Raw genomic sequence first — 26,268 nt, 5'->3', positions numbered from 1 at the left:
CAGAACAATTTCCCGTCGATTGGTTGAAGGAGGCCTGCACTCCCGGCGACCGCTCAGAAGACTACCATTGACTCCACAGCATAGACGTGCACGCCTGGCATGGTGCCGGGCTAGAGCGACTTGGATGAGGGAATGGCGGAACGTCGTGTTCTCCGATGAGTCACGCTTCTGTTCTGTCAGTGATAGTCACCGCAGACGAGTGTGGCGTCGGCGTGGAGAAAGGTCAAATCCGGCAGTAACTGTGGAGCACCCTACCGCTAGACAACGCGGCATCATGGTTTGGGGCGCTATTGCGTATGATTCCACGTCACCTCTAGTGCGTATTCAAGGCACGTTAAATGCCCACCGCTACGTGCAGCATGTGCTGCGGCCGGTGGCACTCCCGTACCTTCAGGGGCTGCCCAATGCTCTGTTTCAGCAGGATAATGCCCGCCCACACACTGCTCGCATCTCCCAACAGGCTCTACGAGGTGTACAGATGCTTCCGTGGCCAGCGTACTCTCCGGATCTCTCACCAATCGAACACGTGTGGGATCTCATTGGACGCCGTTTGCAAACTCTGCCCCAGCCTCGTACGGACGACCAACTGTGGCAAATGGTTGACAGAGAATGGAGAACCATCCCTCAGGACACCATCCGCACTCTTATTGACTCTGTACCTCGACGTGTTTCTGCGTGCATCGCCGCTCGCGGTGGTCCTACATCCTAGTGAGTCGATGCCGTGCGCATTGTGTAACCTGCATATCGGTTTGAAATAAACATCAATTATTCGTCCGTGCCGTCTCTGTTTTTTCCCCAACTTTCATCCCTTTCGAACCACTCCTTCTTGGTGTTGCATTTGCTCTGTCAGTCAGTGTATATAAGGTTTTCGTCACACTTATTGACCATCGTGGGCCTTGATATCGAGTGTATTGTTTCCCCTAGTCCTTTTGGTCTTGCTGTGCTCCAACCTATTTTCGTTGTTCGCGCGCGTTTCTTTTACGACTGGAATGTCATTTTTACCACCCGCTTGTCTTCGCTGAAGACGCCGGTAAGTCAACCCTGGACTTTTTCTGACTTTGCTAAACAAATTTTTATTCATTGTCCAACAGTACGGATACCAAGATACTCTTTCAATGAACTCGTATTGATACGGGGTCAGTGCACCTTATTGTTTCTTATTAACGGTGAGGGTGTTGTGGAATAATTTTTGGGGTTACTCACAGAGTGACGATTTTTGGTACCCCATTTTTTTTAAATGTGATATTACATTGTTGTGGTTCGGAATTTAAAATTTATTCAACATACATAAATATTCTTCTACCTTTTAATTCTGTTTTGGTTTGATTATTCGTGATTTCCCTATTGCTTTCTGCCTTCGGGTCTAAATTTGTTGATTTTTATATATTTCGGGGAATGGTATTCTTGGGCCTCGTGTATCTGGATTTTTACCTTGATTCCTCCCTTGTTTGATTTTATCACTAATTCCTCCCTTATTTTGGGGCTGTACCTTGCTTCGTGTTCCCTTATGCACTGGGAATCATCAACATTTACAAGACCATTCTGGGCCTTAAAACTTTATTATTATTATTATTATTATTATTATTATTATTATTATTATTATTATTAATGGCTTTACGTCACACCGACGTAGAAATGTAGAAGTCCTTTTCTCTGTGTCGTAATTTTAACTCTAAGACTGTGAACTTCTTCCACTCCGGTAGTTAGGAAAGTGAGTTGATCCTCCATGTCATAATTTACTGTCATGGAAACCCGAAGCATTGTACCTTTAATACAAGCAAACTGCGAATGTGTCAATTTTCAGATCTAATTTGGATGATATTGCGCTCATAGCAAACTAGGAGCAACTTTCAATTGAGACCCGGAATCCAAGAGCGGCCCAACTCAATTTTGTATCGAAATCGAGTTAGATACACGATTGCATTGATTTCGTTACTGCGCATCTATAAACCTAAAATTGAGGCCCAAATCGAACATTTAACCATGTTAAATGGACGTGGGATATCTGTCGGAATCGAAGAGGGACCCAACTCCATGCATTTCGGCCTCTCTTGTACTCCATTCCACAGCTGACGCATTTTGTTGCTAGAAGACAGCAGGAGCGTTCTACATCAGTTTGAAAATGGCTTCAGCCTCAGGCAACGAATCATCTGCTATTAGTATAAGCGAAGTTAAAATAAAAAGAAAGAAACACTAAAACGCATGGACTCAAAATAAAAGAAAGAAATGCAGAGCTGCAGGAAGGAAGTATGTGTTAATGTAAAAGGCACAGCGGTTCCAGCTCGTCAAACTGGTCAACATTGCAGGTATGTACACAGGACTTTAATTATTTTAATGATATTTTGTTATTGTAATATCGTAATAGACCAGAGTGTCCTTATATTATAGATGCAGCGCTCCTGCTTAATTTTCATTTCCGATTGTGGAAAGGAAATAATTCTTAAGGCATTCAACAAAATAGATCAACGAATTGTACATGATGCACACCTTGCAGCCCTAAGAACTAAAGCTGAAATCAAACGGAGAAGACCGAAATTAGAAGACAGCACCAGACGCAGAGCACATAGGTTTTATGTAAGGTATTAAAAATGATACTAGGTACAAGATATACATCAGCTGTTATGGTTTCATTTAAAGTAACTGTTTGCATGGCTTACTATTCGAAACATAATGTAACTAAACTGTTATCAAAGGATCCTAGAATATAGGTAATTATTATTAAAAGCAGTACACCTTCATGTTTGTTATCTTGAAGCTCTAAAACACGTTAATGTTAAAACCACAATGTTTGTAGGTTATGGTTGGTGCAGAGAGGCGTGTCGTCTTCAGAGAAGGTTTTGCAGGTCTTCATGGAATTTCTGTCAAACGGGTAAGAAGACTAAACCAGCTTGCTGCCAATGGGGAGATATCTGTCGATCAACGAGGAAAACACAATAATAGACCTCGTGAAATGATGTTAACGTAGTATCAAAAGTGGACAAACATAGCAGGTCATTTCCTTATAAGGCAGTACATTATGACAAAACTAAAAATACTGTTAAAAGGAGATATCTTTCAACAAAATTGTCAGTTGTTACAATGTACACTGAATTTTTAAGGTGAAATTAACCAGACAAGTTTGCAGAATTAAGAACTGGTCATTTTAACAATGAAGACGTGAAAGTGTGAAGTTACATACAGTTTTTATGTCAACTATTTCAGATCTAACGTTAACTATGCTTTTGGTAGACCAATGTCTGATGTTTGTAGCTTTTGTCATGAACAGGCAGCAAAGATTAAGTCTGAACAGTATAAGGCTATGATAGATTTACTAAAACACAATTGAAATACACAGAGAGAAGGGAAGTAAGTTTTATGATAACTTAAAGGAATGTGAAGCAGAAGCTAGGGAAAACCATGATACTGAAATGGTATGTTTTGATTTGATGCAAAACATTCCATACACACATCTTCCTATTGGGCAGATGTTTTACTTGAGGCAGTTGTGGCTACATAACCCTTCTGTTTACAGTGGGAAGTTAGGTAAAACAACCATGTTTATGTGGCCTGAAACGGAGGCTAAATGGGGGGGGGGGGGAATGAAGTGATGAACTGTCTGAATTAATATATTAATACAAAGGTAGTTGCAGAGGTTAAAAAGATTTACGTATTTAGTTGTCTACACTGATCAAAATGAAGCGCTTTGAAAAGGTTGTACATTACTTTCCCGTCACAGGGTACAGTTTCCTGCCCGGTGATACACATTTTGGTGTAATTGAGAGAATGTAAACAAAAGAGGAAGAAATTCAGCATTATGAGGTATGGGTAGACCTTGTACGTAAAATATGTTCATGATTAAGAGTCATGTCAGGATAGGAGTCATGTCAGGGCAAGATTATCGGGATTATAAGAATCACTTCCTTGGGTATTTCAAAAGGCAACAACACTAAATGGAGAAAAATTAAAAATATCTGTGTATACAGTTTTCACCTATAGAAAAACTCATGAGAATGAGATTGCAGTTTCACGAACGATATCCAATGTTGTGTTTGATTACTTCAGATTAATTAGGCCCAATTCCAAGCCGTATTTCCCAATGTACCTTTGTACACAAAACACAGTCCAGTGAAGGCTGCGAAACTTCGAGATTTAAACACAATCAAGAATCATCTAAGACAAGATGTAGTCTCTTATATAGAATCACTACGGTCAGCAGAAAACTTGTCCGATTCTGAGGGCGATTAACATGTTAATGTGTAACGTTTTGTGTGACAAATAAAGGTGTGGAAACCGAAGTGATTATTTGTCATTTACATTATTGTTTGTAAATATCATCACAATAGCCTTCAAAACCACTCATTATGGGTGCAAAGTTGTATGTAAAGGCTCCGAAATCCTATCGTGTACCAAATAAAAGCATTGGAAACCAAACTGGTTACTTGTCATTTACATTATTCTTTGTAAATACCCACGCATTAACCTTCAAAACTACGCAATATGGCTGCAAACTTGTATGTAAAGGCTCCGGAATCCTAGAGGAGCCCAATATTTGATCATTTAGAAAATTTATCTCCTATGCAAAATAATTAGTAGAAGCTTGTTGCCATGGTTATTGAAAGATGTTATGGAGGCGTACTTAAGAAAAAACAGTTAGTGAAAGGCATTTTATAGCAACAGCAAACATTTTTTCAATTTCCTACAAGTTTGACGTAATGGACTTGGGCCCCTCTTGGATTCTGGGTCTCAATTATATTACTGAAGTCATTGACGTGCACCAACAAAACAACACAAATGTCAACAATGAATTTTTCATCGATGGTCCGTGCACACTGGAAAAACGTATATGCTTAATTCAAAAGTGCTGCAATTTAGAACTTCGTGTTTTATTAGTAGCGTGGACAGGAATGCTTCCCAACAGTCAATCAAAGCACTATATATTCAGAATAGGTAGAGATCTATAATCCTTCGAGATGATTTAACTCCTTTAGATAAAATACTTCCATTTCCTTTTAAGTGGCACCAGTTTCTAATTAGCTTGGCATTTAGTATCACAATCAATAAAGCTCAATGGGAAACATAGAACGTGCAAGTTGCAGCCATGGTATATCTTGCAATGTCAAGAGTGCGAACTTTTGATGTCTTTAAAGTTGCAATACTGCCAAAACGTAAATTTACAAAGAATATCTTGTGCATATTGTACCAGTAAAATAGCCCGACTTTATGGATTAATTTTAAAGTTAGCACGAAGTAGGCCTCGGGGCAATTCTGGGTTGTTTCTAGCTAGGGCTTGGTACAGCAGGCAGGGTCCTATCTACAAATTTTTTAAATAGATTGAAGAATAGTTTAATTCAAGAAATGCATTTCAAAGTGCACATCACCTTACTGTTGATAGTCACTGTGTTCAACATCGTCTTTTGATGACCCGTGCTCCCAGTTCACCAGGCTGAACGGGGCTGGAATACGTTCTGGAAGTATCCAATATTACGTTGAGATAAGGCCGGAACACTCAGATTGGTTGGATACGGGTTTGTGTCTTGAACTTTCGACGTTCTGGACGATCTCCGACGTTCTCTGACGTTCTCCGACGATCTCTGACGATGTTGCGGGGTAATCACTCGTCACATAACTTATACGAGTGTCCAGAATTACACAGTCCCCCGACACTTTGGTTTAACAGCACTGTTTCATTTAATATGGTTGGGATATGCCGTCGAATTCACTCTTAATCTTGTAGATAGAATTTATAAGTTCACTAAAGATGTAGATGCGAGTAGCATCGAGATTGGAAGAAAATAAAGCACAGTTCATGAATAGAAATAATGAAACTGAAAATTGTCCACGCACTTGGCACAGTTCGTGATGATTTTCCACTAAATAAAGTAGCACTTGACATTGAAAGAAATGTACGACTGCTCTAGAGTTTATCAAAGACACTGCTGTCAGTCATGAAATAATACTAAACACTTTGACGAAGAAATAAGGTTGAAATGAGAAGCACAGTTCGTTGTTAGGCGCACTTGACATTAAATCAAATATGTGACTGTTCGAGAGTTTATCAAAGACAATGCTGTCAGTCACACACAAATAATTTACACACTGTTCAGAATAAATAATACACAATTTTGTTTGAATTGGATTAAGAACACAGTTTGAGTTTGGAGTGAAACCTTGGTGTCGTAGCACACGATTATGGTTATCACTTGCATTAACATTCTTGTGAACGTTCGAACACTTTCATAAACACCCTTGTTTATAACTAAAATTATGCTGACTGAGATTTAACAAAATGTCACAGTTAATAGTATAACGTAGTAGTGTCACAGTGAAATTAATGATATGTGTTCGGAGATTAAGCTCTACTGACTGAGATTTAAAGAGGAATATCACAGTTCCTAGAATATGGCAGTAGTGTCACATTTCAATTAATATTGGTTCGGAGATTAAGTTTCACACAGGCATCGTGGTAATGAACTCAGTTCCACTAGAACGAAAGTAAGTTATATCGAGAAGTTTCTACTGTACATGCGCACAGAATATAAGTTGTTATTTTCTGCTGTCACTAAGTCCAATACACGACTTGTCACAAACAGAGTTCCAACACACGCAAAAATTGTAGGTTCAACTTAACTTATGGACTCAATGTCCATTATAAAGACTTTGTTATACATTAGAGTTCACACGCGCACAATTTATAAGTTCAGCACGACTGTCAGAGTTTTAAGTCCCACATGAGGACTTTAAATATTCGAAGATAGACTCTGTCAGCACTTCGACGAACACTGCAGCGTGGAGAGTCAGGTTGAACACTCAGCTATGACTGTCTGATCTGGGTAAAGTGAGCTCTCTTTATATTCAGTTTGGGGCTCCTACGTCATAAGATAACGTGATCTCTTGAGGCTGATTATCTCGCGAATCCCTCGACGGATTTCCCTGAGATTCGCAATTTGAGACCTTTATGTTATCCTCTTCAAAATGACGTATCGTTCAAGTCGCTGTGATTAATATTAGAGAAGTTTTGAATTTTTTCAATGGAATGTTCACGAAGGCTTGACGTTCATATCCAGAACATACCAGGCCATGCAGACTACACGTGGCGTCAAGCGGGTAGTCTATATTGTCCCTGCAGCTACGTCACACACACAGCTGTCGCTGGCTCAACTGTTCGCTCCTCCGAACGTAAACAAATCAAGTTCGCTCTAAACGTCTTGCGTGATGATGAAGAACAATTAATAGCCAAAAACTACGGCATGTACAGGTCGTAACCGGTACAATATAAATCCTTCACTATATATTTACCTCATTAGCTGTCATGTTTTGGCGGGTTCGGCTGGTATAAGCTATTTCATTATCTATGCTCCGGTTATTGGTGTTGTTAAAGACAGCTAGTGATGTGAACTTTGGTCAATCAGCATGTTAAAAATTGATCGGGGAGGAGTTTCGATGGATTTTTGCTTCAACAAATTAAGAATAGTGGAGAAATTGTCACTGTCACAAAGGTCATCGTGTACATCACAATGAAACAGGGGAACAAGCACACGGCTGCATCAGGTAGAATGTCATAATGAAGGGGTATCCTCAAGCTTTCATTTCATCTATATAATTTTACATTTGAGTCATTCAATTGGGTTCTAAGTGAACTTTTTGTTGAACCAATCTCACCTCATGGGTTGGGTGAGATTGGGACAGCTCAGTTTTCCATGGAGACGACTATGCTGCTGTCAATACTGTCCTAATCTAACCCCGGTGGGTCAATTTGACGACAGTCTGAAAGAAGGAAATTTGGATATAAAAACAGGATTAGTAGTTTTAACATAAAAACAACAAAATAAGGTGACATTCTTGTGGACACGTGATTTGCCTTCCTACTAAAAGAATGACAAGGAATAAAATGTTTTAAAGCACAAAACAAGAAAATAGAATGTAGAAAGAATGCAAAAGTTTCCCAAAACTTTTCCAATAAGTTCACGATTCACTGCTTCAAGTCTATCAAGTACATATCTCTTTGCCCAACTCTTTTTGGCTTTGGAATTTTACTAATCACATCTGATTTTTGTACCAGATTACATCTTTAAATTCAGGCCATTTCCAATATTTTCTGTTTTTCGTCATGGTGCTGACTTTCACTTCCTCATCGTCAATACCTCTACAATACTAGGGTATCCGTGGTTGTCATAAGTAACCATAACCAAATCACCAACAACCACTTCGGGAAATTGAGTTGATATAGCAGGATTCACGCACGTAGATTTTCTTAAATCCAACTCAGGCGTGCCCGAGGAAGCCTCGTTGCTTTAGCCTGCAGGTTCTTCCGAATCATTGCTGGTTTCAGCAAGTGGAATTACACTTTTTCAGAATTTCGAGGTGGTGTGAGATCTTCTTCAGTTATTTCCTTTCCCGGTGGGGCATTGGCTTTTCTAATACGTTTCTTATTTATGATCACCGTTTCCTTTCATTTCTCCTGTAACTCCTCAAGAATAGTGTCACTTAGCTGCTCTTTATGCAGAGGAAGGGTGTCCATGACATTCTCGGTTAGCTTTTTCGTGACGTTTTCTCTACTGATAGGCCAAATCTCACATGCTCTGAATCCAGCTTTCATATTTTATTTTCCCCTCGTTGACAATTTTTCCATTAGTTTCTTTAATGGTTTTGGAAAATTGCTTCTTTGGAATGGTTGCACATCGTCTACCATAGTCAGTGTCCTTCCATAAATTCAAAATGCTTCTCCATTCTCCTTTCATGGATCTGAAGTATGCCACATCTAATGGTTGCAAAAGATGTGTGCTCTTAGGAGGCAAAGCAACAAAAGAAACGTCATGCTGATGACAAAGTTTGATCACATGATAATTAAAATGAGAACTTACGTTGTCTCCACTTAGAACATTTTGCCCAGTTGTTTCCGAAAAATCGGTAACATTACAAATTCGAACCAGTCTTCAAATTCCCTTGAATCAAACCAGCCAGATTTCGTCCTGTTGTATCTCTACCTGGAGGACCCTCTTCTCGCCACGTCTCATACGTACCTTCAGCCCTGTAATTAACCACCAATGGAGCCGTGTCTCGCTCAGTATTGCCTGCAACCATCAGAGAAGTGGCTGCTTTTGTTGCATTTCTGATCTTTTCTGGATATTTTGTCCCTCGTTTAACCAACACTTTCTTATTTCCCGGATCGTCGACCAAATTTGTCTCATCGTAGTTCGAGATGTTAGAAGGTGGAACGTTCTCCAGTTCCTTCTCCAAATTGTCAAAATATATATTTATGATATCCAGACTAATGCTGGTCCGACTGCAAGATATGTTTCTCGCAACTCTCTTGCTCAACTGATCCGAATGATAGTCCAAAAACAGATAAGCCCAATCCCTTCCAGGAGCAGTATGTTTGAACAGTTTCAGTTTCCTCCCAATCCTATCCAAGTATGACTTACATTCTTTAAATCATCAACTGTGAACGGAAATCCATAGGTTGGCAAAGCTATTATATGAGAGACGAGGAAGTCTTCCTCTCTAGTGAACACACCTCCAGATTTCTTGTCATGTTTATTGCGCTGTTTTAAAAATAAAATATTCTTTGATATTCCATACCTTGATAAACCGAAAAGAAGATTTATTGGATTGGTAATTAACGGCGATTTTCCTGAATTTCTAAAATATGAACAAATGCTTAGATAATGAAGTGCTAAATTGATTTACTTTTCTGCTGCCTGACGTATAGATAGCCTTTTCTTCTTAATTTCGTCAATGGCAGAGTTCAATTAATCATCAGTATAATTACTATATGCCCTTCCGCCCACTCTTTTATAGCATGTTTGTGCTTTTAAATCTAAAACAAGAGAAAAGCAAAGAGGTTTTAATATAGGTTACCGTACGAATCTTACACCATCAAACTGACTAAACACAAATTGTGATAATAATGAGAAATTGTCATCTGAACAAAACAGTGTTAATCGAATTTCATCCTTAGAGATGTGGCAAATGAATGTCAACTCACCTATTGAAATATAAAATGCCGATTTTGCACTAGAGATAAGGTTTGCTGGACTTCATACTATGTACATTCAAGCATGATAACGATAGCAATTTTCCATGAAAGTTACATGTGACGGTCTGTGGCAACGAGCTAGCTCGTTCGTCTGTGGATATCTGAGACAGTTTCGATTAATCGGAAGGTCTGATTAGTGATTAGTGGGGTCTGATGCCGTTTAACTGCTATCGCGTTCTGTCTAGCTAGCAATATATCTAAAAAGATATTATTATACAATCTCATCTCATCGTCCTCATCTCACCCCGTTTGACGGTACATCATTGATATTAAGAGTCTGGTCTGGTGGGAAATATACATTACAAACTGTTGTTATGAGAGGCAGCGAAACACGTACCACTCCTGTGTCTAGCTAGGTTCTTAGTGGAACATCTTCTCTACAGGTATCAGGGCGAACAATCATCCCAACGCCATCGAAAGCCCGGTTAGCATAATTTCGTTATGTCCAGTATAGTTCAAGATTTCTCAAGACCATACCGATATTATGATGACCTGATCTGAGATTTGTTTCTTGAATACAGAGAATACTTGCCGCGAACTGACTGATTTGCTGGCGCAGCTCATTAAGATACCTGTCATAACCGTTAAAATTCCACTGTAACACTGAAATAGTGTGGATATTTTAGAAGTATTTAAGTTGTAAGTGGCGAGACGCTTCTTAACCTAAACACCAGCATCGATGAATGCTCGAGGACTATCCTCTAATCAACGGACGCGGTGATTAACGCAGAATACATCTTCGTCGCTTTTCGGCGACGGGACCTCTTCCTACAAGCGAAGGGGCTAGGGTTTAAAGCAGGCGTACCTGCTGGCGCATGCGTATATCCTCCAAATGAAGGACATGTTTCACCATTCACAGGAGTGGTTGGGAACATCTGGTAAGGGCTCCCTCTTTTCTTGTTTAGATGGGCTGGGACGTGAATTCTCAGCCCAAGTTGACGATGCTGATTCCGCTGGTTTGATTGCAGCTATCGCCGACCTCTTGGAGAAAGGAGACTCACTCTACTTCTCCTGCTGTTCTCACCCGGCACAGGCTACGTTGAGGTCGAAGGCTGGGTGGTCCACACTTTCGTGCTTTTACTCTTTGCGGCTTTGCTCACAGGAGGAACAGCCGCTTTGTGCGCAACGATCTTCGGAGGTGTTGCTGACGTAAATGACAAACCTTGCAGACTCTGTGCTATCATGGTGAAGTCTAGTCAAATACACTATAGACAATACTGGACACTTCCGTATTCTCCCGTATTAAGGCCGGTCTCCACTGATTAACATTTAACATTAACATGTTAAATTTAACATGTTACAGTTGACATGTATATTGTGATTGTGCCTTCCAGTTGACTTTGCATGTTAACTCAGAATGTTGAGGTTAACACTTTTAACACGTTGGTGTGTTTTCCGCTCCAACTAGGCCGGTCTCAACTGATTAACAGTTAACAACAACATGTTAAATGTTAAAAGTGTTAAATGTTAACTGGTGACACTATCAACATGTTCAATGTTAAATGTTGAATACTGTTTCGTTTAACATTGTGTCCACACTTAATAAACATGTTAAACTTTGTTTCTTTGTTTATATATAGGCCCAAAGTAGTTCATCATATCAATTTGTGGTAATACATTTAGGATGTGTCTAGTATTTTCAAATAAGGACAATGGACTCAGATGAAGAGGATTTTGCCCTTTGTTATTGCCACTGTTGCTTCTTGTTATGACTTAGAAATGCAGTTTTATTAGACAGATTCCTCCTCTCATCCTGCTCATTGCTTCAAAAGCAAACCACTTTGAAGTATAAACTTCGTCCGCTCCCGCACCCGACTTCTGATTTTTTTTGCAATACTCGACTGTCCTGGGAGCGGAGGGACGTTGGTTTTATTTTCAGTGCACTCGCAGGAACAATTATAGATAATTTAGAGTTCCTGGAAACTGTCGGCTTTCTTCGCTTTTTCCTTTGATGAGACATCCCACAAACAAGGACTTTCTATTATATCATTAATTAAGTCCAAAGTAATCTTTCTCCACTCCATTTCTGACTATAAATTTTAGTATAGTGCAAAGAGAACGACACACGTGCGCGTACCGGTACCAGTACTGTATTTGCAAGGTACATAGAATACAAGGTAGTGATCACGAGAGAGGTGCGCAGTAGCAAAGCAGAGCTGTGACGTCACGCAGGCCCCTCGCGTTGAATCTGCTCTGAATGAGGTAGAGGTAGTTCGAATAAGAATTGCTGTGTACGCAGAAGCTAGGTGCTAATAATACACGATAGTAACATATCTGTGGTGTATAAGAAACCGTGTGTGTTTATTTTATGTGATAAAACGTAAAAAGCAGTAATAGTGTACAATTTTCAGTATGCTTTATCATGCCATTGCAGGCTGCACAAATCATAACAGGCACGCGAAGGAACGAAACATACACTTTCATGTATTCCCTAAAGCCACTGATCTAAACAAATGGTGACAGAAGTAATCAAGATATTATCTAAAGCTATCTTTCTCAGCTTCGAGGGTTCGGCAGGCTTTATGACCATCCTCTTCCGACAGCTGTGACGCGAAAGGTGAGATCATTGCTTCAGCCTCAATGCTTCCGAGGGGATAAGAAATTCCATCTGTTCTCCGGAAGATTATGAAACATTACGCCCAAATATGTTACATGCTACTGATGAACTCGATCAAAACTCGGATATCGTGTGTCAGTATAAGGCCAGCGTTGAGCTCACAACATCCTATTCTTTACCGGAGGATGAGCAAGGGTTCGTTAAAGCCCTTGAAGAGCTTGTAAAACAGCTCGAGGACAGTGGCGAGACCAAGGATCATGATGAGCTGCTTGAAAACTTCACAGGCTATATTGTAGATTTTAGGGTAAAGAAGAAGAACCTCGATATAGAAAGCAATTACGGAGAGAAAACCGGTCAAACTACAAGGGGTGGAAATTAGGTTTCAAAAAGAGTTCCATTTTTTTGCAAGTTGCTTTACGTCGCACCGACACAGATAGGTCTTATGGCAACGATAGGACAGGAAAGGGCTAGGAGTGGGAAGGAAGCGTCCGTGGCCTTAATTAAGGTACAGCTCCAGCATTTTCTTGGTGTGAAAATGGGAAACCACGGAAAACCATCTTCAGGGTTGCCGACAGTGGGGTTCGAACCCACTATCTCCCGAATACTGGATACTGGCCGCACTTAAGTGACTGCAGCTATCAAGCTTGTTAGTTTCAATTTTAGCACGGTAAAGAATTGAAAGAGTGTTCTAACATCATCACAAACTTTACGGATATCCTGAAGAAGAAATTCCCCGAAATTTATGAGCTTGCAAGTTGCTTCATGATAAGCCGTTCTTTTATTCGAATGGACGCTTTAAACAAAAGTAAGGCATTCAAGAGACCGGGTTTCAGTTAATACAATACCGATAAAGAAAGAAGAAAAGCAAAGAAATTCCATTGATGCTAGGGATAAGTGTGCTTGATATTGTCTTTTTTAATACCAACGTACTTTGTGTATAACATACCTGTTATTTTTTTATGAAAGGCAATTTATTATGTTGTGTATGAAACCAGTGCTAAGAATGTTAATATACAGGCTCATTAATTTGTAATGCCTATCTAATGTTAATGTGGAATTAGTCTATTTCTGATATAGGGATATGCAGTTTTAATTCCTCCTGAAATTCCTCCTGAGTTCTTTTATCTTTTAATTTCCATACTTTTAATTCCTTTTACCTTCACAATTTTGCAGGCAGCAGGTAGGGACCCTCTTCGGAGGCAGCCCTGCCAAGGGAGTGGCAACCCTGCCTATGTGAGTCCCAGAGCACACTGACCCGGTATGTAGCATCTGGTAAGGGTCCCAGGTCAGGGTTATGACCGAGGACCTCAGCGGAATCTACAGACGAGAAGATGGACTTTGGAATGGTGGAGGAAGAGGCAGCCCAGTACTCGGGGAATAGTATGCTAGTGGCTTTACTTCGCACCAACACAGATAGGTTTTATGGCGATGATGGGATAAGAAAGGCCTAGGAGTTGGAAGGAAGCGGCCGTGGCCTTAATTATGGTAAAGCCCCAGCATTTGCCTGGTATGAAAATGGGAAACCACGGAAAACCATCTTCAGGGCTGCCGATAGTGGCATCTCCCGGATGCGAGCTCACAGCCGTGCGCCCCTAACCGCACGGCCAACTCGCCCGATGGGAATAGTATGCGTACACTATCCATCAGCAGCGTTTGTTTTCCATGTTAGGAGCGGCTGCAAGGGTGTCTGTTCCCCATGTAAGGGGCAGCCTGAATCCTTGCTGACAGTACCTCTAAAATGCCTTTGAGAGTGGCAACCTCATCATAACCATAGCCTAAAATTAGTGGTGGTAATTAATGTATGGTGAAATACAATATTTTTTAAAAAATTAGAAACTACAGTGCCTAAGATACTGAAATTTTCCAGATAGTAAACCAACAGCATGTAGCTGTAGGCAATAATATTCATTAATGTGTAATTTTTATTTCTTTGTCTCAATTCTTACTTTTTAATTTTTATTTCAATTATTATAAAACAAATTTTTTTTTATATGTCGTAGTATTAATGTAACATGGTAATACAGTTGCATTGCTCCACCTTTGAGCAAGTAATGTCAATCCTACCCCTATTGGATAATTTAATTGTTTCCAAACATTTTTATAACAGATGAAATTAGAATTAATGACGTCTGGGATCAAGAACTTCACAGGAAAAACCTAGGACACTGTAATAAAAACAGTATTATAATATGTTTAATTACAAATTTCAAGCATTAAGGCTACCATGAACTTGTCTATCGTACAAGAACTTAATTATCATATTGAACCCATGACCTTTGTCCCCTAAGAATATTATGCATAAATTGTCAATTTAATAAGAAGTTCGATTCTTGATAGCATGGAATTGACACGTGGCAAGGGGGTGATTACCTTCGGTCCCACGCTCTGGGATACGTGACGTCAGTCGCACGTGTCAACGGCGGAAGAATCTTAAGTCGTTTTGTGAACTATTTCAAAGCGCGTGTATATGGCGTGCCCAAGCCAAGTCAAAAATATAGTGCCTATCAAAGGAGGTCATTTATCCCACAAATCGAACACGTATACATTTTAAATGTCCATGAACACTACCGCCGGAAATGTAGCGAGTATGAGTTTGGTTAAGTCAGAAAATTTATAGAAATTTTCTTGGCGGCAAAGGGAGATGCCCAAAGAGAGGGGGTAGCTGCTATATATAAGAATTGACGCCATGACGAAACCTCCTTCACCTGCATTTTGTGTTACGAAGCGGACGATAAAGTGTTGAGCTGCTCTGTGAAATCAAACAACAAAAGTTCAACCGCAGATTTTAGCCATTGTGGCTCATGGAGTATTTAATATTATTTATCAAGGTGACTTGGAATTAGTAATATAATATATCGTGCCAGCCGCCGCGGTTATACGTAGGGTTAAAGTGAACATTATTAGTGTAGGAGTTAGTAAATTTTTAATAGGCTTGAATGTAAATTTTTAAGGTAGAATTTTGAATTTATTTAGGGTTTAGAATTAGTATACGAAGCTTTGAAAATTGGATTATAAACTCCATGTGGAGATAGTTTCCTTGAGTGGAAATAATTGTACCAGATAGGACGGTCAAAGTACTGAATAAATTCTCATGTGATAAATAAAGTAATTCGTGTGCGGAAGTAATTACAGTCCATCGTGTGCGCTCAACAAAAAAAAGTGAAGGGCATTTTCTTTTTTTAATGCTTTATTCCCAGGAAACCTGAAGAAATATAATGACCTGTAAAGCCAGAAATGTAAAAATGGCTAAATAAAATGCCAGGGTCGCTGGTGAGCCCAATGATGACCGATGGCGTAACATAAGGTATGTGACTTACCATCTTACTACCTATTATATCACCGAGCTCGATAGCTGCAGTCGCTTAAGCGCGGCCAGTGTCCAGTATTCGGGAAATAGTAGGTTCGAACCCCACTGTCGGCAGCCCTGAAAATGGTTTTCCGTGGTTTCCCATTTTCACACCAGGAAAATGCTGAGGCTGTACCTTAATTAAGGCCACGGCCGCTTCCTTCCCACTCATAGCCCTTTCCAGTACCATCGTCGCCATAAGGCCAATCTGTGTCGGTGCGACGTAAAGCAACTAGCAAAAAAAAACCTATAATATCTTGTTTCATGATCTCTAAAAATGTGTATTTGAATGGGTTATATACGACGCAGTGGTCACCCCTATGTGGTTTTTGTAAATGTTAGAATACGACTAAAAAGAGTCATTTGTTTTATTTTCCACTTGGATAAATTTTTGAAGTCTTGCGAGTGCCGTATGATGTTGTAAAAAGTTATTAAATAGGGTTTCGAAGTGATATCACGTCCAATGTATAGTAATTGCCACGTAAGGAAATACCCCAGAAAGTAAATATCGCCGCCCGATGCTCTTCTTTTCTCTTTATTGTAATGGCTGATCACTGCTGCCAACCTGCCTGGTTACATATTAAAATCATCAGACATAACCATAACAAACTAACCTCAATGTAAACACCGATAATGAATGTTTCCCTACCCTAGTAAATGATATAAGATAAGATGAAATAAATCAAGATAATTATGAATATCTCCTCAATGAGGAATTAAGGAAATAAACACACTTTCTCACTTAAATTATCTGTCTTTATTTTGATATACAGTAGGCGTACTATAACCATATTCTTGAAAAGAGGGGCGTGTTAAACGATGCAATTTATTTAATAAGTCTTTGCAGTGTGATTTTCGAAAGTTTCAGACATCCAATGACTTCCCTTTCTTTTGCGCGAATATTTCCTTCTCTCTTCAATACCGGTAACCAGTAAGGAGAGAGATTATTGGGCATATTTTCAGCCTGCAGGCTGGTTATATCTTCAAGCTTATCAGGAAACATATAGGAATACTAATGTGTCAAGCTCCGTGAACGGAATTTAGGTCAGCTTTCAAGTTCACTGCGGATTTGAAAATAATAATGTTATAAGTTCTACTGCCAAAATTTCGTCCCGCAAGAGTTATTTCATGTACCGGTAGATCTAGACATGAGACTGACGTATTTGAGCACTTTCATCATTTCACACAAACTATGTTATTAAATGCATTATCCGAACATGCCACAATCCTACTTACCTGGTACTAGCCAAATAGATTTACAATCCCACAGAAAAAGAAAATATGCTTTAAATATTCTCGCAAATGTATCACTAGTGACTTTAACGGCGATGCGGTGGCAACACGCACTTCACGCTAGAGCAGTGATTGAACGTTGCCAATGTGCCAGATTAACGGTAAATGTAAGACGTCGTATCGGCAAGTAGGGTCCCTAAACTGTATGGTTACCGACACTGAAAAAGACCCAACAGCAAGAAAAGTAACCATAAATCAATATCTTAATATTACAGGGGAGAAAGGGTAAGGTTGCACCCTTAGGGTACGTCGTTACACGGAGAGGACTATAGATCGTCATTTCCGTGTGTTTACTGCCTATATTTTGTGATGTCAAATTAAGATGTTAATTCGACGTAATATTTCTTTCTGAAATTTTGACGAAAATAAAATAAGAAATCCATGGTTACTCATTTTCAATCGAGTGGAAGCGTGCTGTCGGGTGAGAGTATAGTGTGATGAATTTGTTCACGGAGTGAAACGTTTTTCTAGGACCATTTTAAACTGTGTCCGACTGACAATAGAAAGATCTAGTAGAATTTTTCAGTCATTTCGTGGAAATCCAGTTATTAAATTACGATATCATTTTATGCGAAGTTATTCATTATTAATGCACTGTCCGGATTAGACGTCGTGAATTCTAGTAAGGATTTTATTCCAGTTCTTTGTCGGTGATAGTCGTGAGTTGGGAAACAGAGGTTAGTTTGTCGTGTGAGTCGAGATGAGATTTGTGAATCAGGTTAGAGACCTGTCAATGAAGCCGGGACTTGTGGAAGCCCGAGGAAGATTTTATAATGTTGGGAATGGAAAGCAATATGCAAGGAATCCGCGGGGGGTATTGATTTACGACGTGTATAATTAGTGTGGGACGTGTAAAGGTAAATCTAGGTGCATATTTAGTTGGTTAGAATATATTGTATTTTGTAATTACAGTAGTCTTTTTGCGAAGGGAAGGGTCGTTTGTAGCTGAGACCGCCAGCGGATCGAAGGGGAACGGGTTGTAACGGGACATGTAGTGGTTTACGTGTAGGATTGAGATTTCATTCGTGGCGACGGAGATAAATAATTATGGAATCAAGTTGAAATGTCCATCCGGGAATAACGTGTGAGTTGTTGGATACTGTGAATTTGTTTAATTGAGATCGTAATGAACATTTGATGCCACGGACTTAGAGTATAATGAACAAGAATAGCCAAATTCAAGGTTGTCCAAAATATAGAGCGATGGCAGTGATGATTGTTTGTCTGTGAGGGGTGCGCAGACTTTAAAAAAATGTTACGACGAGATATGACATCGTAATTATATGGCGAGTTGCTTTTGGTTTGCACGTAGATTATTAGGGATATCCAAGTGTTAATAATGGCTAGGGTTAGATTAGATTTAAAGTGTGAGGTCATGAAACAAGATATATAAACTGGACATGAATGATGTAATATTCTTTTCCAGCCAATAGGAATAAACAGATAAACAACACAGGATCAAAAATTGTGAGAACACAATTGCGTAGGAATTTGTGAAGAAACCAGAGTCCGCGGAGATAGAATTTGTTGTCCTTCAAGATTTCATTAAATCATTTAAACTTATTTAATTATTAAATTCAATGAAACCGCATTTTGAAATAACTTTAAATCAAGCGAATAACTTGGAGACGCATTCTGGAAATCTTAGTTTGTTTTCTGGGGAATATGTAAATGGTAATGTAACGATTAAGGGGACATATCCGAAGGTAATGGATTTTACTGCTGCAAAGTTTGTGAGCATTGCTATTGTTGTATTATTTAACTTTCATTGATTGAGCAGTGAATGTGCTGGGGATAGTAAAGTGGAAACTTTGGTCATCAACCAATGTAACTTAATTGTGTTTAGCCTTCAGCTTAGAAACTTGGATGGTCAGGGGGTCATCAACCTCAGTGACTTAGATTAGGGCCATATGCCACTGTAGCATCATTTTCCTTGCGGTCATCATCCACAATGACTTTAAAGTAACTTAGAAGTTTAGAAGTCGGTCCATGACATAGACGCAGGTCACATCGATTCAATTAAGGGTCCATGCCTAGAACCACTGTTTGGCACACACCGATTGGACTGCCTTAATTATACCCAGAGTCCAGAGTTCGTGTTACGAGGGCTGGACCATAACGAATCACTATGATGGTACATGTGGTCTCACGTGGAAGCCGAATTTAAGGATTTCCAGACATTCCTTTCTTTAATAAAAAATGAGACAATGGTTTCTAGTAAGAATGCCCATCAGGCAGTTACGTCAAAGGCTCACACCAGTGTTCTGACCTTCTATGTGATAAAAATGATTATGGTGTCCAGTGGACACGATTAATTTCAATGATACCGTTGACAAATCAGAATGCTTCAGAATTTCATGAATAAATAGGAATCTTTTAAACAGACCTTTCATTTAGTAGCTAGATTAGAATTACTGAACCCCGCCTTATACCTCAGCAAGCAACGAAGAACCCGATACGACCCCAGAGATTGCTCTCATGAACGTTGCTGTAGGTAAGAAAGGTAGGTATCCCTCAATATGGACCAAAAGGGTTCAATACATTTGAAAACATATTCCAGAGTATAAAAAAAAAAAAAAACCCATGGCACTACAGCCCTTGGCCTACCAAGCGACCGCTGCTCAGCCCGAAGGCCTGCAGATTACGAGGTGTCGTGTGGTCAGCACGACGAATCCCCTCGGCCGTTATTCTTGGCTATCTAGACCGGGGCCGCTATCTCACCGTCAGATAGCTCCTCAATTCTAATCACGTAGGCTGAGTGGACCTCGTACCAGCCCTCAGGTCCAGGTAAAAATCCCTGACCTGGCCGGGAATCGAACCCGGGGCCTCCGGGTAAGAAGCAGGCACGCTACCCCTACACCACGGGGCCGGCATTCCAGAGTATACTTTCTTGAATTTATACTAGGTTGGGCTCCTTGGCTGAATGGTGAGCATAGAGGCCTTTGGTTCAGAATGTCCCGGATTCAATTTGCTGCTGGGTCGGGGATTTTAATCGTGTCTGGTTAATTCGTCTGACTCAGGGACTCTGTTTTTGTGTTTGACCCAACACTCTCTTCCTCATACACACCCAACTATCAACCACCATAGAAATATAATAGTGAATACAAACTTCCATACAGGGCTGGAGGCATGAAGGACGTCCGTATGTAAAACCAGTCTACGTCTACATACTCAGTTCACACTCGTGACTCCACCAAGGTGTGAGAAAAGTGGTAGAAGAAGGAAAAGATTTAATTTATGCTAGGTCATCAATGATGAATGAATGAATGAATAAATCAAACATTGGCACAGTACTTTACAGACTTGTCCATCAAGTCTATCAAATTTTCATTAATTTTAAGGTACTGATGAAATTTATTGGAAGGCCTGATTTGAAAATTATATCCAGAGAAGGAATACAGCACACCAACTGGCAATGGGTTTATCTGAGTATACCAATTTATTTTTTAAGAAAAGTGTGTGGTTAGAGTTTTTGCTTCATTTCTCCTACTTATTCCTTGTGCCACACACAGTTTATTATAAGTTAATCAGAAATCTACAACACAGTTTCTTCTGTTGAATCAATAAGCAACTCTTCAGATGTGTGAAAAGCTAGAAAATATCTGGGAAAAGACAGACATCTAGTAACTCAAGTTCTATTTTATATTTTAGGTAAGTTTTCACATAAGGAAAAATCAATTGTTTATCTGAAGTTTTTTGATATTTATTAAATAACATTATTTATTTACATAATAAAAATTTTAGAATTTAGATGGAATGAATTCATTATTTGTCCCACGTCATTATCTACAAATTACAAATTATTATACATTATATTTCTAATTTGGCTCAGCCTCAATCATGGAAGAAGATGTTTTTCAGCTGATTATCACAGAACCTTTTCACTTCATCTGAAACATAAAAATTACACATAATTTATATTTGATGCAATAAGTAATATGAAGACAGAGAAACATTAATATGACAGAAGCTGAACACTAACAGAAAGTAAAATAAGAGGATGATAGGATATTAGTTGAAATATATACATCCAAACAAGACATTAAATTAGTCCTACTGTGGCTCCTTTACACACAAAACAAAGGTGACTCCACATAAATTATATGGTGGAGAAAAATTAGAAGTTTTCTCCAAGATCTTAATTTTCCCCATCACTTTCATTTAATTGCTCCATAATCGCTGAAGTGAATACATTAGTTCAACAAAGAGAGGAACAGGAGTTTCTCACATTCTAATTACCCAATGTAAATGAGAGCAAAAGATTTTTGGAGAAATTAAAAGTGTCAGAATATGAGAATACTGCTAGAGAGAAATTAATCAAAATTGAAGGGAGGAACCAATAGCATGAAACCAGGTTAATCAGTATTAATCAATAAGGAGACCAACTGACCGATCCACCCCCATGGCCCTGAAAGACTTTTGCCTACCAAGACTGAGCACCCCTCGTAGCTGGGTAATTCTCCAGCCAGAAGGTAGAACAGAAAATACTGTTTACAGGGACTCCTGTAAAATTTGGTGGTAATGGTGGATGTTCTTTGTACAGGAAAAAAATGGGATTATCAGCCTACATAAAGCAGATTTTTAATCAACATGGCTATCTTCCTAAGTAATGACGGATAATTGTATGTTGCATTCAGCTGTGTCATTATACCAGGAAATTTAGAAACTGTCTTTTAAAATACAAGTGAACAAGGCCAAGGTATTGATAAAGCACATACATGATTTTAAACCCGCATTGTTTATAGAGAAATGTTACTGTAATAATATTTCACTCTGGTGGTTATGGAAGTTATGTAAACAGACCAAAATTAATCACATACATCGCTTTTAAACACTTATATGAAGAATATTTTTTGAAGACACTCTTAATTCATCATGGCACGACATTCTATTCATAAAAAACACGGACGAAAAAGTAAACAATTTTAACAAACTTGTTCCGACTTTGTATGACAAACATGCACTACTATGTACTGCTAGGGTAAAGTGACCTTCAAACCCATGGCTTTCCCAAGAAATATGCGACCAGATGAAAATCAGAGATGCAGTTTATAATTATTATGTGAAATATCATACATCAGACAATTATGAAAACTATAAAAATATCCAAAAATAACAACATTGTTAATTAGAAATGCTAAAATATGCCACTCTTGACATTTTGAACAGTTAAAATTCTACTCAGATTTGCAAATTTCATTGTGAAATGGTATTAGGCAAAACAAGACAAATGACAACTGTAAAGTACCACTAGGTGACTTAAATTCACTATGGAGAAGGGTGATAGTGTGGTATTTAGGCTGTTCAGTCAATCTTAGCCAGGACAGCTGAGAGAGGAAAGGGCTGATATGAGTTTTGACTGGGAAATTTTATACGGATAGAGCATAAGCATTGAAGGCTTGTTGTAGTCGACATAACTGTGTTTTGCTCAGACTGATATAAACTACATCTGCTACCATGCTATTTCCCTCCTCAAACAAGCAAACCAGACTATACCAAAACAAATACATCTCCCCTTCAAGTAGAGCTCCTCCAAGGTCATCCATGTGATCCCTCATTTCAATATAAAGAGAACCGTGTTCTGTAGCTATTGCGTTAGGTCTTATTCTGATGATGATGGTTGTTTAAAGGCTTGTTGTTTTTAGGTCATGGCCCCTGATGGTACGAGATGAAATGAATTTTCTTATATAATGATTTAAAAATAGATTAAAATGTATTAAAATGGAATAAGGCACCACCTTTGAAATGAAATCTTATATTTAATTCAAATTAAGAGTTTCAAAAAATTAAAAATACACATAGACAAAAACAGAGTTAAAAGAATAAAAACAGTGTTAACAAAATTAAAAACAAAAAAACAGGCAACTATTCCTCATAAAATAGATGAGGTCTGCTGACTGCTTGTCATCTCGTAGAACGAGGGAGATGGTAGTCAGAAGTTTGAGACTACGGCGCAGTTTGGCCACGTCCACGTAATCCATAAGGATGTGTACTACGGTCAGATGACCAAAGTAAGTACATATCAGAGGGGCTTCTCCTTTCAGTTGCTATACTGTGGCTGATCCAAAGAGGACATAATACCACAGCTTCTCTCCGTAAAAACCAAAAGGAAGTCTCCCATACTTTTGTAGTTTCTTTAATCATTCTCAGCTTATATGGAAGAGGGGTAGCCTGCTACTCTACTCCCAATAGGACATCACCAAATGTCTGAGCTGAGAACCAATATCACTGGCTAGAACCTTGTAAGGCAACGGGGGTAATGTGACCACCTCCTTGGCAGCCCAATCAGCTAACTTGTTTCCTCCTACACCGGATGTGCCTTGGGACCCACAAAAACATGATTCTGGTACTAACAATCCATCACCCAGCCAACAGGTCCTGGATCCACTACAACAAGGGGTGCCACAGGAAATATGCATCAATAGATTGTAGCAAACTCAAGGACTAGCTACAAAGCAGAAAGTGCGGATGTTCATTGGACAGCGTGTACCACAGAGCTTCAAAAATAGTATAGAGCTCTGCTATGTACACACTACAGGTTTTCGCTAGAGGAAAAAGGAAACTCTTTATTATCAACAACGAACGCACAGCCCACTTTCACTTCTGCCCTCGAACCAGCCGCGTAAATAACTACTGAACCTATATACTGGCTAAGAGATTCAGGATGATTTCCGGTTGATGTATTAACTACGAAGGTACCTTACTTGATCGTCTAACAAGAAAAGGAACTGAAGGTATATAAAATAATTTGTAACTGCTATACAAGCGTATACCAACTGGCTGCGTTGCTCGTGGATAAGCAGGTATAATTTTTTTTTTTTCAATTTGCTTTACGTCGCACCGATACAGATAGGTCTTATGGCGACAATGGGAGAGGAAGTGGCTAGGAGTGGGAAGAAAGCGGCCATGGCATTAACCCATTGCCATGCAAATATTTTCCTTGAGAAATGTACCGTACCTTGGAATGCGATTATTTTATCTACATTTTATGTTATGGATGCTAAAATGGTTACAAAAGCATACTGCATCAAACTAACAAAATTTTGGGTTAGAGTTTAACTTACTACAATTAACTGAGTATTTTAATGTATGGTACACCTTGAAACATCCATCCAAGTGGAGGGCAACTTTGCATTTGTTACTCTAGAAGCAAGATTCCTTCCGAATTCATGCTCAAAACAGACTTTACATCTCATTGATGTGGCTGATATACTTGCTGTAGGAGCAATTGTTTCAGGAAAACGACCCCAGTGCCTTCCCTGTAGTCTCATTGGTGTGCTACCTTGAGATGGACCTCCTATAGTGGCGTAATCAGGAAGGGTGACATCTTCCAGAATTTTATTTGCATATGCATTGGTTTCCTTGCAAATTCCCTCCCAAAAAGTGTCATTAAGGAATTGACTCACAACGTCATATTCTGTAGCATTATCACCCAGACGCCACCTGACCACAGTATTTAGGTCCCGAACAACTGCACACGCATTGCCTTTCGGAAAATTACCGGCCAAACTCCATTTTAAATTGTTTGATGCAGTGAGGTTATGTACGAAGTTGTCTTCATCCTCACTATTACTTTCACGAGCGGAGTCACAGTTCTCAGACGTACTATCACTGCTAAAACTACTATCACTACTAAAACGACTATCACATAATTCCGAGATATCTTCATCACCACTATCAAACAGAAATTGCAGAATTCTTTACTCTTCCTCCTCGCAAGTTTACATGACATCTTGCTCCGTGGTAGCATTCATTTCATGAAAAATATGGCCAAATTTAGAAGCAAAGTAAACATTGACAAAATATCCTTTGGATAATAACACTGGCATGTAAACATGCTAGACCTATCTGGAACGTAATTCTACAGTACATCATCACAATCGAAAGAAATTGGTAGCCAGACAGACGTATTTCCAACTTGAGTACGCGGGGACGATTGTACCCGTCATTGCATGTTAATGAATGTGGAACTCTTGACGGCTGTACCCGTCATTGTAGCGGAATGGGTTAATTAAGGTACAGCCCCAGCATTTGCCTGGTGTGAAAATGGGAAACCACGGAAAACCATCTTCAGGACTGCCGACAGTGGGGTTTGAACCCACTATCTCCCGAATACTGGATACTGACCGCACTTAAGCGACTGCAGCTATCGAGCTTGGTAGGTCTAATTCTAATTGTGCTACGCCTTTCAAGCATTGTGTGTTTGAATCAACTGCTGCTGTATGCATTATGCAAAGTATGTTTCAATACAAACACAAAGAATTGTCTTTGGATCTAATTGCTGCCTTCAGTGATATAGCAAAAAATTATTCTCTTCCTTCCCATTTCTTTGATCAACTTAATTTATTAAAGTTTTTAAGCAGCCATCCAATTGGCAACTAGCTCTTGCTCCTTCAGGGCACTAGTGCTCATTATATATATTGCATGACAAATTTTTCATCTTACCATCAATCCCAATAAGATTTGCATTCTTCTGTTGTATGATGGCATAGAATTCACGTAAGTTGGACAGCTTGCCAATAACCCAATAATCACTCATTGTTTTAAGTATGGTTTCTCCTGTCGCAGGCATCCTGCAGAATACACACACACACACAAAAAAAACCATTAAAATATTTTAAAAAATCATGAAGAGTAACACAAAAATTATGGCCACCATGTCTAGTTCAAATTGAATTACCTAGTTTTATCAGCATTGATATCAGCAAGTAGTCGAAGAACTTCTGATGTAACACAAATATTTCCAGTTTTTCGACTATCAAGATGGACAGTACTCTTCTGAGCCAAATTAAGCTGATTGAAGTAGACATACTTTGGACTATTAGGGTCAGGTGAACTGGATCCACTATTTGCAGCTTGCTTTCCACACTGTTCAGCAACTTCAGATACTAAGGAAGTTAAGTGAGGGCCAAGAAATACATCTAAACGCTTGAAGAGATCTATATTTAAAATCAATGAACCTGGAACACAGATAAAAGTAAAATTTAGAGTATAGAAATGTTTCCAAACACAATGGCATACACAATATTTTAAACATTAAAGTTATTACAATTAGAA

At 39.1% G+C, this 26,268-nt stretch overlaps 1 protein-coding gene across 1 annotated transcript in view; it reads right to left on the bottom strand.

The window, feature by feature from the left end:
- Nucleotides 1-20,895: 20,895 nt before the first annotated feature.
- Ccz1 (vacuolar fusion protein CCZ1) overlaps nt 20,896-26,268 on the bottom strand; it is a 128,754-nt gene continuing 123,381 nt past the window's right edge. The window contains exons 8-10 of the mRNA XM_067141965.2: nt 25,892-26,171; nt 25,657-25,784; nt 20,896-21,101 (exon numbers count right to left, since the gene is read on the bottom strand). Coding sequence (XP_066998066.2) covers nt 21,046-21,101; nt 25,657-25,784; nt 25,892-26,171 — 464 coding nt within the window. The 3' untranslated portion in view covers nt 20,896-21,045. The remainder of the gene's footprint in view (nt 21,102-25,656; nt 25,785-25,891; nt 26,172-26,268) is intronic.

Source organism: Anabrus simplex, chromosome 2, assembly GCF_040414725.1.
Source record: "Anabrus simplex isolate iqAnaSimp1 chromosome 2, ASM4041472v1, whole genome shotgun sequence".
Classification (NCBI taxonomy): Eukaryota; Metazoa; Arthropoda; class Insecta; order Orthoptera; family Tettigoniidae; genus Anabrus; species Anabrus simplex.
Note: the sequence above shows the minus strand (reverse complement) of the source record. Positions and strands in the feature narration are given on the sequence as shown.